General features: G+C 45.1%; 1 protein-coding gene across 19 annotated transcripts in view; it reads left to right on the forward strand.

Moving 5' to 3' along the window:
* Positions 1–12,618, forward strand: part of LOC307206175 (methyl-CpG-binding domain protein 1-like) — a 178,695-nt gene that overhangs the window by 45,094 nt on the left and 120,983 nt on the right. For 12 of the 19 annotated variants that reach the window (XR_013834300.1, XR_013834301.1, XR_013834302.1 and 9 more), the window contains 5 exons: positions 5,866–5,916; positions 6,362–6,430; positions 6,883–6,960; positions 8,117–8,182; positions 10,042–10,098. Coding sequence is in view for 16 of the 19 variants with exons in the window: in XM_079958994.1 (XP_079815120.1) it covers positions 5,866–5,916; positions 6,362–6,430; positions 6,883–6,960; positions 8,117–8,182; positions 10,042–10,098 (321 nt within the window). In the remaining 3 variants the exon portion in view is untranslated. The remainder of the gene's footprint in view (positions 1–5,865; positions 5,917–6,361; positions 6,431–6,882; positions 6,961–8,116; positions 8,183–10,041; positions 10,099–12,618) is intronic. The other 7 variants (XM_079958996.1, XM_079959001.1, XM_079958989.1 and 4 more) reach the window with 5 other exon arrangements.

The following is a 12,618-nucleotide window of genomic DNA, read 5'->3' on the forward strand; positions in this document are numbered from 1 at the left end:
CTTTCATTGAGCCATCCAGTGAAGTTAAAGGTAAAGGTAACCCTGCCCGTACGGGCCAGTCTTGACAGACTCTGGGGTTGTGCGCCCATCTCACTTAAGAGGCCAGGGGCCAGCGCTGTCCGGAGACACTTCCGGGTCACGTGGCCAGCGTGACATCGCTGCTCTGGCAAGCCAGAGCCGCACACGGAAACGCCGTTTACCTTCCCGCTGGTAAGCGGTCCCTATTTATCTACTTGCACCCGGAGGTGCTTTCAAACTGCTAGGTTGGCAGGCGCTGGGACCGAGCAGCGGGAGCGCACCCCGCCGCAGGGATTCGAACCGCCGACCTTTCGATCGGCAAGTCCTAGGCGCTGAGGCTTTAACCCACAGCGCCACCTGCGTCCCCCAGTGAAATTAGTCTGCTGTTAATAGTTGTGAGATGGAAGGACTTTGAGAAGGGGCTTCGAGTGGCCTGCTTCAGAAACTTCTTCACTCTTGGAGGATGTCCCTGCCATGTAGATTTGAGTCCCAACGATATCTCATGAGTTACCCTTTTTTTTCTAGTTGACTTTTTTGTACTGTGTTTTTTAATCTTTATTTTATGTTAAAACATTACTAGGCTGCTTTTCTGGGCAATGCCCATCAAAGCAGCCTACAGCAGTAAAAATATAATACAAAATCAACTAATGCTACCCAGAAATTCTGTGAGTAGATTATATTGCCTAGTATGAAGATCAGTAGCTTGATTATTACTGATACTAAAGGAAGTTTGGGAACTGACAATCATTTTCATCTGAAAAAATAAGCTGGATGTCTGCATGATTTAGATAAACTCATCCCAACTCCCCAATTACTGTTCAATTCTGCTTTAAGGCATAGAATCATAGAGTTGGAAGGGGCCCCAAAGGTCATCCAGCCCAGCCCTCTACTATGCAGGAATCACAGCTAAAGCATCTGTGACAGATGGCCATTCAAACTCTGCTCAAAAACCTCCAAGGAAGTAGAGCCCCCCACCTTCTTAAATATAATTTTCACTAATTTTTTATTAATTTTTCATTAATAACACTCCAATATGGGCCCCATTATTACAATGTCAAATCATACCAAATCATAATACAATTTATAAAGCCAATTACAGTGGTGCCTCGCAAGACGAAATAAATCCGTTCCACGAGTCTCTTCGTCTAGCGGTTTTTTCGTCTTGCGAAGCAAGCCCATTGACGGCTTAGCGGATTAGCGCTATTAGCGGCTTTTAGCGGCTTTTAGTGGCTTATCGGCTTAGCGGATAAGCAGATAAGCGGCTTAGCGGCTTAGAAAAAGGGGGGGGAGGAAAAAAACCCCGCAGGAACTCGCAAGACATTTTCGTCTTGCGAAGCACCTCCAAAACGGAAAACCCTTTCGTCTAGCGGGTTTTCCGTCTTGCGAGGCATTTGTCTTGCGGGGCACCACTGTATACATTTCAAATTAAACAAACTTGGTGACTTCCCATTCTTTGATCGTCCGGAGATAATTATTCCTAGGTCCTGTGCATAGTCTCATATATAATCCAAATACAGTAATTCCGATCTTGATTCAGCAATTCCTTTCTTCTATTTTTGCAGCCACTAGTGTAATGCCTTTCACTCATATTCAAAAAATCCATATCTATTAACTTGCAAGAGGGATTTAAAGCCTGCAGTTTTCTGTGTGTAAATATTTTTCCTTTGTTCTTCCTTTCATGTTATAATCAATCATTCGTCTTCCACACTGTCTCCCTTCAAGAGCTGTTTTTTCCAACTGTGTCCGAGCAATCACCATCTTGTTTTCCTGAGCCAAAAGTATACAGTGGTACTTCGGGTTACAGATGCTTCAGGTTACATACGCTTTGGGTTACAGGCTTAACCCAGAAATAGTACCTCAGGTTAAGAACTTTGCTTCAGGATGAGAACAGAAATCATGTGGCGGCAGCTGGAGGCCCCATTAGCTAAAGTGGTACCTCAGGTTAAGAACAGTTTCAGGTTAAGAATGGACCTCCAGAACGAATTAAGTTCTTAACCCGAGGTACCACTGTACTGGCATCTGGCCATTGCTCCAGGCGGACATCCAGCTCTTTGTTCTTTCCATCTCTTTTAACAAGCTGATGTCTCACGAAAACAATTATAAGTCCAAACATCACAGTATTTCACACAGTCTTTCATTTGAAGAACTCCGTAGGTAGTTTCTAAAGTTTTTGTAAAGTCTCTCTTGCGTTCCATTTATAATTGTAATCCAATAGTAAACTCAATCCATTAATATCTTAAAAAACAGAAGTACTCCTGCTCATGGGAGCCACATTGGAGAGTTTCCAAATCATGCAGTTGAGATTTAGGAACCCTTTGGGGTTCCGCAGGGCTCAATCCTATCCCCCTCTACATGAAACAACTGGGTGGGGTTATCTGGAGGTTTGGAGTACATTGTCAGCTGTATGCTGATGACACTCGGTTCTATTTCTCCTTTACATCTGCAGGTGAGGCAGTGGAAATGCTGGACCAGTGTCTTGCCTCAGTAATGGACTGGATGAGAGCCAACAAACTGAAGCTCAATCCAGATAAGATGGAGGCACTGTTAGTGGGTAGTTCCCTAGATCAGATGGGTGGGAGGTCGCCTGCTCTTGATAGGGTTACACTTCCTCTGAAGAAGTGGGTACATAGCTTGGGGGTATTCCTGGATCCTTTGCTGTTGCTCAAGGCTCAGGTGGCCTCCGTGCCCCTGAGTGCCTCCCATCAGCTTCAGCTGGTGGTCCAGCTGTGCCCCTATCTGGACAGGGATAGCCTAACTACTGTTGCCTATGCTCTGGTAACTTCAAGGTTAGATTACTGCAATGCGTTATATGTAGAGCAGCCTCTGAAGGCAGTTCGGAAACTTCAGCTAGTGCAGAATTCAGTGGCCAGGTTGCTCACCAGAGCAAGATGGTTTGAGCATTTCATACTGATCCTGGTCCAACTTTACTGGGTTCCAATTAGTTTCCAGGCCCAATTCTAGGTTTTGACCCATAAAGCCTTAAATGGCTCAGGACCGCAATACCTCAAAGACCACCTCTTTCCATGTGAACCTACCTGGACCCTGAGATCATCTCCTGAGGGCCATCTTCGTGTGCCTCCTCCTTGAGAGGTCTGGAGGGTGGCAGCACGAGAACGGGCCTTCTCTGCAGTGGCCCCCCATCTCTGGAATGCTCTCCCCAGGGAAGTTCGCCCTGCACTTTCGTTATACACCTTTAGGCTCCAGGCAAAAACGTTCCTTTTTAACCAGGCCTTTGGTTGATTTAATTGACATCCTATGCTCTTTTAAAATGTGCGGTTTTTTGGGGGGCGGGGGGTATTGGGTTGTTTTTATTTTGATTATATAGTTTGTGGTTTTATATTTTGATTTTCTTCTGTGAACTACCCTGAGACCTCCGGGTATATGGTGGTATATAAATTCAAATAATATAATAATAGTAATAATAGTTGCTGATATAAGCCGTCCAACTTTAAAAAGCTGCTCACAAAGGCATCTAAAAGTAAAGTGGTGACAAATTCTACAGGTAGGGTAAGGATATATATTTGTTATACTAAGAGACCTCTTGAATTCATTGGATGGCTTTGAGGTGTTGGGGCATTTAATGAATAAATATTCACTCCTTATCCCCTTCTGTGGGAGTTTACAGTATGAAGCTTACATAGATGTTGCCTCAAATAACTTACAACAACAGCAACTTTGAAATGCTGGCTCACTGATCTCCCTCTTTTATTTATGGATGCTTTTATCTTCTCCAGTACTATTTGTTGTTGTTGTTTAATCGTTTAGTCATGTCCGCCTCTTCGTGACCCCCTGGACCAGAGCACGCCAGGCACTCCTGTCTTCCACTGCCTCCCGCAGTTTAGTCAAACTCATGTTGGTAGCTTTGAGAACACTATCCAACCATCTCGTCCTCTGTCGTCCCCTCTTCTTGTGCCCTCCATCTTTCCCAACATCAGGGTCTTTTCCAGGGAGTCTTCTCTTCTCATGAGGTGGCCAGAGTATTGGGGTACTACTACAACTGCTGAAATGAAGTGGCCAACGTTGTGTATGCTTCTTGGATCAAAGACTTAAATTGGTTGCTTTCACTTTCTACCTTCTGATATTCTTTTCCACTTGTCTGCGGCGTGAGTTCCTCAGAAATACTGGCTTGCATTTTGAGACTTGCTGTTGCCCTGGGCAAACTGACAATGTAGCCTAATAAATTTTAAACAGTTTCCTGCAGCTGCATATTGCTGGGGAAAATCAAAGTCACAGGTAAGCTTTCTTTTGGGGAAATCTTGGGTACTGCTACTCCCCACCCCCTTGAAGAATCCTTGATAGACTATGAAGGAACCCATATGGTATAGTAACTTTTTTTACTCCATGCTTCGCTTTACTTCCAAGAATACTCAACTTCTGGATCATTTAGGATGATTTGGGATCTCCCCTTGAAATATTATTGCATACGTTGAAATTCCTGACATAACCATCAATTTGATGTGATCCATACTTGGTCTCTCTGCTCTAAGAGCAACATTAAAAAGGTAAAGGGACCCCTGACAATTAAGTCCAGTCACGAACAACTCTGGCGTTGCGGCGCTCATCTCGCTTTAAAGGCTGAGGGAGCCGGCATTTGTCCGCTTCTGCAGACAGTTTTTCCGGGTCATGTGGCCAGCATGACTAAGCCGCTTCTGGCGAAACCAGAGCAGCGCACAGAAACGCCGTTTACCCTCCCGCGGGCAGCCTAAATATGTAGCACATGTAGAAGTACCTCTTAATACTTACAGGAATGAGCCTAACCTCCTTCCTCTCCCCATCTCAAACTCACACGTTTTCCACTGTCCTCCATTGGCAAGGCCATGAGGAGACCAAAACATTCAGATTTATTAATCACAGATTAGTAGGTTGTCCAAACTTTTAATTATACCTTAATGTTAACTATGAATAGAGGAAACAATCCAATTTCATAAACTATAGTTTGAAGTAGGCTTGTTTCTATTCACCGTAAAGGTAAAGGGACCCCTGACCATTAGGTCCAGTCGCGAACGACTCTGGGGTTGCAGCGCTCATCTTGCTTTACTGGCCGAGGGAGCCAGCGTACAGCTTCCAGGTCATATGGCCAGCATGACTAAGCCGCTTCTGGCAAACCAGAGCAGCATACAGAAACGCCATTTACCTTCCTGCCGGAGCGGTACCTATTTATCTACTTGCACTGCGTGCTTTCGAACTGCTAAGTTGGCAGGAGCAGGGACCAAGCAACGGGAGTTCACCCCATTGAGGGGATTTGAACCGCCGACCTTCAGATCAGCAAGCCCTAGACTCTCAAACACAGAACCTAAAACGTCTTGAGGTGGTTCTGCTACAACCCAGTGGCATGGTTATCACAGAATTCAGTTCCTTGACAATCCTTCCTCTCTCTTTTCTTTCTTTCTTTCTTTTGCAGTTTCTTTTGCAGTTTCTAGCCTTTATGGCTGTGAAATTATACATGAAAATGCAAGGGCACTGCTTGCTGAAATCTCAGAAGCCAGAGAGGTTTTCAGGAGGAGGGGTAGAGGGTCAAACATGATTACGAAATACTTAAAATTAGATAAAACAAGGGATGATGGAAATGTGAATAATGTGTACTGTTTATACATGTTGCTGGATTCTGCTTTCCTTGATGAGAATGGTCACTTTTCATGGTCAGTGCAGAATTAACCACACCTGGAGACTGCTCTCCCATCTTCTGGGTTATCCTTCTTCTAGAAAAGGCTTTAGCTTGCTCTGTGAATATTCAGCTTGCCCTTCCTGTCACACACACTCTTGGGTTGTGTGTTTTGAGATTTGTATTGATCCTGAATGAGGTGGTGACCTGTAGCTCTGGCACTAACCATCTCTTGATCCTTTCAGAAAAAAATTCCACCCAAGAAAGATGGCTACAGCACGAAGAAGCTTACAGTAGTAAGTACCTGCTGTGTTGCCTTCTCTGGGTTTGACATCTCTTAGTTGATTCCATTCCTGTGGATGTTGTGCTCCTTTATTCCATTTATATTGCTTCATAGATTTACATGTAGCCTCTTGGTTTCTGGAAAAGCGCCTCTTGCCATTGGTATGTTTCCCCCTCTTGTTCAGTCATCAGTCATGGTGAGGGCCTGCAGCTTGTCAGGCTAATGTTGGGAGCAGCAGCATGCTGATCTCATGTTCCTCTTTTGAGGACACTGGCTGTACTAGCTGGTGTGTTGCGATATGTAGCCATCAGTTGCGATATGGAGACCTTGGGCATGACTTTCTCTGGGTCTGTATTTGTTCTTGGGGAGATGTCTTGGCGTCTCGTTTCCTCCTCATCCCTTGGCAAGTCTGTGCTGTGCCTGATGGCCTCTTCTGTCTCTTTCCTGCTTGACACCAGGAAGTCCTCTCCACGGAGGAGACCTTTACGCCAGCACGGCGCCGGCAGAAGAAATCAGCACCCATGACAGTGAGTGGTACTGAATCTGCATGCAGCTCATGATAGGGGCAAGAATGTGTGTCTGCACACAGTCCATCTGATATTGGACTCAAGTTCTCCCCCCACCTCAAATCCACATATCATGAGCCTGGGAGTGGTGTGTGTCATAGTGGGTGTCAGAATGCCCAATTTATCAGACAGATAATGGAGAGTTCGATTTATGAACTGGGTAGACCTAGGTTTAAATTCCTGCTTGGCCAGTAAGTTGGGTTTTTTTGTCAGACACATTCTCTTTGTCATCTTGGAGGGTTGTTAGGATAACCTAGGATAGCCCTCTCATTTCCTTGGATGATGGAACACAATGCTGTGTTTTTCATCAATAATCTCTTAGAATTATATGCCTGGTGTCAGAAGTCCCTTAGCTTTGTGTATGCCTTTATCTGTTCCTGTATTTCCCCCCTCTTTCCCCCTCTGCTTGCCAGGATGGGCCAGCTCCCAAGGTCCAGCGGGCCCCAAGGGGACACCACAAGAGGCTGCCAGTTGCACCACCAGCATCTGCAGTGAGTGGGGGTCAAGACATAATGGAGTGTAATTTTTCAGTCCTGGCTGAGCTAATATGATTGGAAGGCCTGCAGAATGTCGGCATGCGCTTGCCTGGTCTCCCATTCCCTGCTCATTTGGGATATTAATAATAGGGGGGAGAATCGTCAAACCTACTGCTAGCTGGTCACTGCCATCGCATTATTCATTGAGAGACTGAAATGCAGTTTACAGTAAAGCAGGTTTGGCTACGCTGTCCGTAATCTTCAAGTGTGGTGTGCTGTGGCTTCCTCCAACTGGATCTTCATGAAAGAATGAAAGCAAATGTGGCCAATCATCTTTTGGCGGAGTGTGCTGCAGGTTGAGCCCTAAAGATCATGGTGATATGCTAGTGCCTGCTGCATTAAACATGTGCCTCTTCTGATTCTGGTTAGTTATATTCCTAGAGTGCTGAGCTGGAGACTAGGCCCTGGCACAAGCACTGAAGGGGCAGGCAGGAGTGCAGGCTTGCAAGTAGAGGTGAGCATAAAATTGTTGGAAGGGACCCTAAGGGCCATCTAGTCCATTCCCCTGCAATGCAGGAATTTCAACTAGATCATACCCGACAGATGGCCTTCCAGCCTCTGCTTTAAAAACCTCGAAGAAGGAACGTCTCTCACTTCTCGTGAGTGTCTATTCCACTATTCTTCAGCTCTGACTGTTGGAAAGTTCTTCCTGATGTTTAGTTGGAATCTCCAAGTTATAGCAACCAAGTACACTAAGAATCTGTGCATTGTTAGCATACTTGGTTGCTATAACTGGGAATAGGAGGAACTGAAGAACTTATGGATTAGAATAGTCCTAGAAGCAGGAAGATTGAGTCAAAAAGCAGAGGGAAAATAGGCACAATTTTAAGCTCAAGACGCAGTCCAGAAACACCTGGATCTTCCTTGTATCTTGCCTGCATTAGGCCTTCATTTGAGGCTCTTGGTTTTTCGTGCCCCAAGACTGATATGAGATGCAACATACATCTCTTGAGTTTCCCTTTCTGCAGCACAATCTTCCTCCTTTGAAAGAGGTGTCCTGTTGTCTCTTCTTTCTCCTGTACTGAGCTTTCGGCTGGGTCTGCCTCTGATGACTCTGAACATGTGGGGATATCTTCACTCTTTCTCCTTTCTTCCTTTCTTTGGCTGCCAGGATGGGCCCCTTCCCAAGGCCCAGCTTGCTGCAAGCTGCCATCGTCGAAAGCGCTCTGCTACCACAGTAAGTGGCTTGATGCTGGATCCTACAAAGATGTTTGTGGTGCAGCACAAGTTTTTGTGGGTCATGTGGGTATTCTGTGGGAGCAAAAGATGGAGCAGCTCCCATGTGAAGAAAGGTTGCAGCGTTTGGGCCTTTTTAGTTTAGAGAAAAGGTGAGTAATGGGTAACGTGACAGAAGTTTATAAAATTAAACGTGGCATGGAAAAAGTGGATAGAGAAAGCTTTTTCTCACTCTCGGGGACATTCAGTGAAGCCAAATGTTGGAAGATTCAGGACAGAGTAAAAGAAAGTACTTATGCACACAGTACATAGTCAAACTAGGGACGCAGGTGGCGCTGTGGGTTAAAGCCTCAGCGCCTAGGACTTGCCGATCGAAAGGTCGGCGGTTCGAATCCCTGCGGCGGGGTGCGCTCCCGCTGCTTGGTCCCAGCGCCTGCCAACCTAGCAGTTCGAAAGCACCTCCGGGTGCAAGTAGATAAATAGGGACCGCTCACCAGCGGGAAGGTAAATGGCGTTTCCGTGTGCGGCTCTGGCTCGTCAGAGCAGCGATGTCACGCTGGCCACGTGACCCGGAAGTGTCTCCGGACAGCGCTGGCCCCTGGCCTCTTAAGTGAGATGGGCGCACAACCCCAGAGTCTGTCAAGACTGGCCCGTACGGGCAGGGGTACCTTTACCTTTACCTTTACATAGTCAAACTGGAATTCACTTCCACAGGAATCACTGGTGGCCACCAACGTAGATGGCTTTGAAAGAGGATTAGACAAGTTCAGGGAGGAGGAGGAGAGGGCCAAGATGGCTGTAGTCTCCTTCCACAGTCAGAGGCAGTAATGCTCTGAAGACCAGTTGCTGGGAATCTTAGGAAGGGAGAAGGTCACTGCGTCCTGCTTCCAGGTTTTCCACAGGCATCTGGTTGGCCACTGGGAGAATAGGATGCTGGACTAAATGGGCTGTGGGTCTGATCCAGCAGGCTCCTCTTACGTCCATAAGACATGTTTCACCACCATATGTCAATAAAAGTAAAATACTTGGGTCGAGGTGCAGTTAATAGGCATATTGTGTTTCTTCTCTGATGCTGTCTCTGCCAAGGGGTGCATGATGTGTCTGCATTGACTTATAGACATGAGCACGCTGGATTTTGGCTGTAGACATATATGTGTGTTAACAGCAATACCCATGCTGAGTACCGTATTTTTCGCTCCATAACACGCACATAGTTTTTAGAGGAGGAAAATCCGTAGGCATGCCACCCGTAGGCATTCCTTCCATAACACGCACAGACATTTCTCCTTACTTTCTAGGAGGAAAAAAGTGAGTGTTATGGTGCAAAAAATACAGTACTTCCCATATGGGCATATTCTGATAATCCTCACACTTATGCCATCCCTACTGTCCTAATTTTAAGCTTTACTTGGGTATTTGAATCCAGGCTTTGACCAGCTTGTTAGCTATTTGCCTGATCTTTCTGCTGAGAGTGTGGGGAAATGCTCTTTGCCAATGAGCTTGGGATGAATTCCACTACAAATGACTTCCAGTTGCAGAAATTTAGGGAGTTTGTGTGTCAGATTGACCTTAAAGTTTTGCAGAGCATACAGACTGAGTTGTTTGGTTTGGATGGCTTTTATCCTGCATCCTTCTGATATTGGTCCCACAAACATTTCATGTGGTTGCCTCTTGGGAATGGGCACAACTGTGATTGAATCTCTTTGCAAATGATCTGAATTTGACCAAGTTAGGGAAGCCAGTTCAATCATGCCTCTCCTGTATTTCTCTCAGCTCTTCTCTACTAATTTCATGGGAATTTCCAAATGCAGGACATTTCTGTTTACTTACCGCATCACCTCTTTGTCTCCCTTTTTCTAGAAATGGAAACCCACCATGAAACGGGATCCTGGAGGCATCCCTACAGTAAGACAAAGGGTAAGTAGGCAACAGGGAGCTATGTATAACGGCAGTATAACGGCATTAACAGTCAGCAATATCACCTTGGAAAGTATCTTACACAGGTCTAGAGCAACCTGCATACATTATTCTGTTTGAATACTGTGTCCAGTTCTGGGCACCACTATTTAAGAAGGATGTTGGCAAGCTTGAACGTGTGCAGAGGAGGGCAACCAGGATGATCAAGGGTCTGGAAACTGAGCCTTATGAGGAGCGGTTGAAGGAGCTAGGTCTGTTTGGCCTGGAAAAGAGGAGACTGAGAGGAGATATGACAGCCATCTTCAAATATCTGAAGGGCTGTCATAGAAGAGGGAACAAACCTGTTTTGTCCTGCTCCAGAGGCTAGGACCCAAACCAGTGTTTAAATACGATGACCATATTCAAATATCTCAGAAGTTGTTCTGGAGGGTAGGACTTGAACAAATGACTTTAAGTTACAAGAAAGGAGATTCCGGCTAAATATCAAGAAGAACTTTCTGACAGTAAGAGTTGTTTGACAGTGGAAGAGTCTCCCTCGGGAGGTTTTTAAGCAGAGGTTGGATGGCCATCTGTCATGGATGCTTTACGTGAGATTCCTGCATTGCAGGGGGTTGAATTAAATGATGCTTGGGGTCCCTTCCAACTCTACAGTTCTGTGACATACACACATGCTCTAAATTAGTTGTTGTTGTTAAAGATTGTACTTTCTTGAAGCAGAAGGCTTTTGTCTCTAAAAGGGCTGGGAAGCAACAGAAAGACAAACCCTAAATGTAGACTTCCCATTTCAGTTATTATTTTCCATGTTCATTGCTCACTCTGGTTGGGGTCAGTGAGTGCATGTCACTTCTTTGTTGTTTGTTTCTTGGGTGAATATTTATTCTGAAGTAGTAGTCCGGGTTTTACTTTGTTAGGATTCTGGCCGCCTCATATCAGTTGCTTACCCTGTTCCTTTGTGAGATGAAGATAACACTATGCAGAAGGTTCATCTTCAAACAGACTCCTAGTCTCTGTGATTATCCAGGGGTGATTTTGAACCAGCCACGGATTGACGCAAGTCAACCTGTCACTGCTCAGAGGTCAACAGGCAGGTAGAGGTAGGTTCTGCTGTCTGATAAATGAGGAGGAAGGGTAGGAGGGAGAGACTTTAACAATTAAAACTGGAATAGGTGAGGCTTGTAATTTTTATGTGAAAGCCTTTTAAGAAAAAGTGCATTTGGGGCATTGATTCAGAGGCAAGAGGGATATGTCTAGGACAGGTCATCCTACACCAGTTTGGTACCCTCCCATCAGTCTCAGCCAGCAAGGCCATGACTATAGGAGTTGTAGTCCAAAATCTGGGGGGCACCAGCTTGGTGAAGGTTGGTCTATGTAGATAAGGGGAGGTGCTTACAGCTTGGGGAGCTTATAAGTTCTCACAAACAAGTTTTTGTTTTGAGGGTGTTTGCTAAGTTTTTACAATACCAAATTCTTGTCTAAACAGTAGATGGATGGGGAACTTTCCCAAGGACAAAGGGACTATAATCTTAAATTCCGATTGGTTGGGGTACAGATCACTAACAGTGATTTGTTGAACGAATAAACTTTATTACAGTCACAGACCAGAATAAGAGAAACATATGAGTAAAATAGCAGTTCAGATTTAAACAGGTGGTTGTTAAATCAAATAAGAACAAGGAAACAAGCATAGGATAAAACATGTGAATAGAGTACAGGATAGATAATTGAGGAATAATTGAGGTATATAGTGTCCACCTTTGGTCCTGAGGTACTTGAGGATAGCATTTGCGCTTCTCTGGGCATTCCCTGCAAAGTAGTCGCCATGGGCTTTTGAAGCAAGTGACCTTCTCAATCTTGTGACCATTGATGTACCATGCATGTGGTTTGGGCCTCTTGGCAAAAACCATAATTTTGGTTTTCTGGTAATTGAGTTCCAATTGGCTCTCCTTGCAATATGTTGCCAGTGTTTTCATGGCTCTTTTAAGGCCTCATCAGTGTTCTTGAGAGGATTGCTGCATCATCTGCGTAAAGCAACACCAGTGATTTGCTAGGATCCTCCCTACCCACTTGAAGACTTTTGTTTGTTTTCTGCTTGTTTTATTCTAGAAAATCTCTTAAGGAGATTTAGGAGATAAAATAGCTCATGCAGAAAATGCCAGTGGAAGTGAAATGTCCCGGTTCTTGATCATTGCATCTGAAAGCAAGCAGAGGGCTGCCACAGATTCAGAACAATATTTTGTGAGTGGAGTTATAAAAGCATTTATTTAAAAAGAATGGAAAAAATGCCTTCCTTAAGAGGGCAGAGAAGGAAAGGATAATAGGTTGGCTTGCACTGTGGACCTTTAATTTGTGGTCCACTTGCTGTATTGCCCCAATTTTCTTGGGTTCTCTTTTCAAAGACACGTTCTTGAAAAGGCATATGTAGCTGGCTCATAAAGGCTACAGCTATAACTCATTCTCTAATAAGGTGCCCAGCAGCCCCTGCTGAGCATGGGCCTTCCTGGGTGAAACTGTCACTGGCCT

The sequence above is a fragment of the Podarcis cretensis genome (genome assembly GCF_951804945.1).
Source record: "Podarcis cretensis genome assembly, chromosome: 17".
Classification (NCBI taxonomy): Eukaryota; Metazoa; Chordata; class Lepidosauria; order Squamata; family Lacertidae; genus Podarcis; species Podarcis cretensis.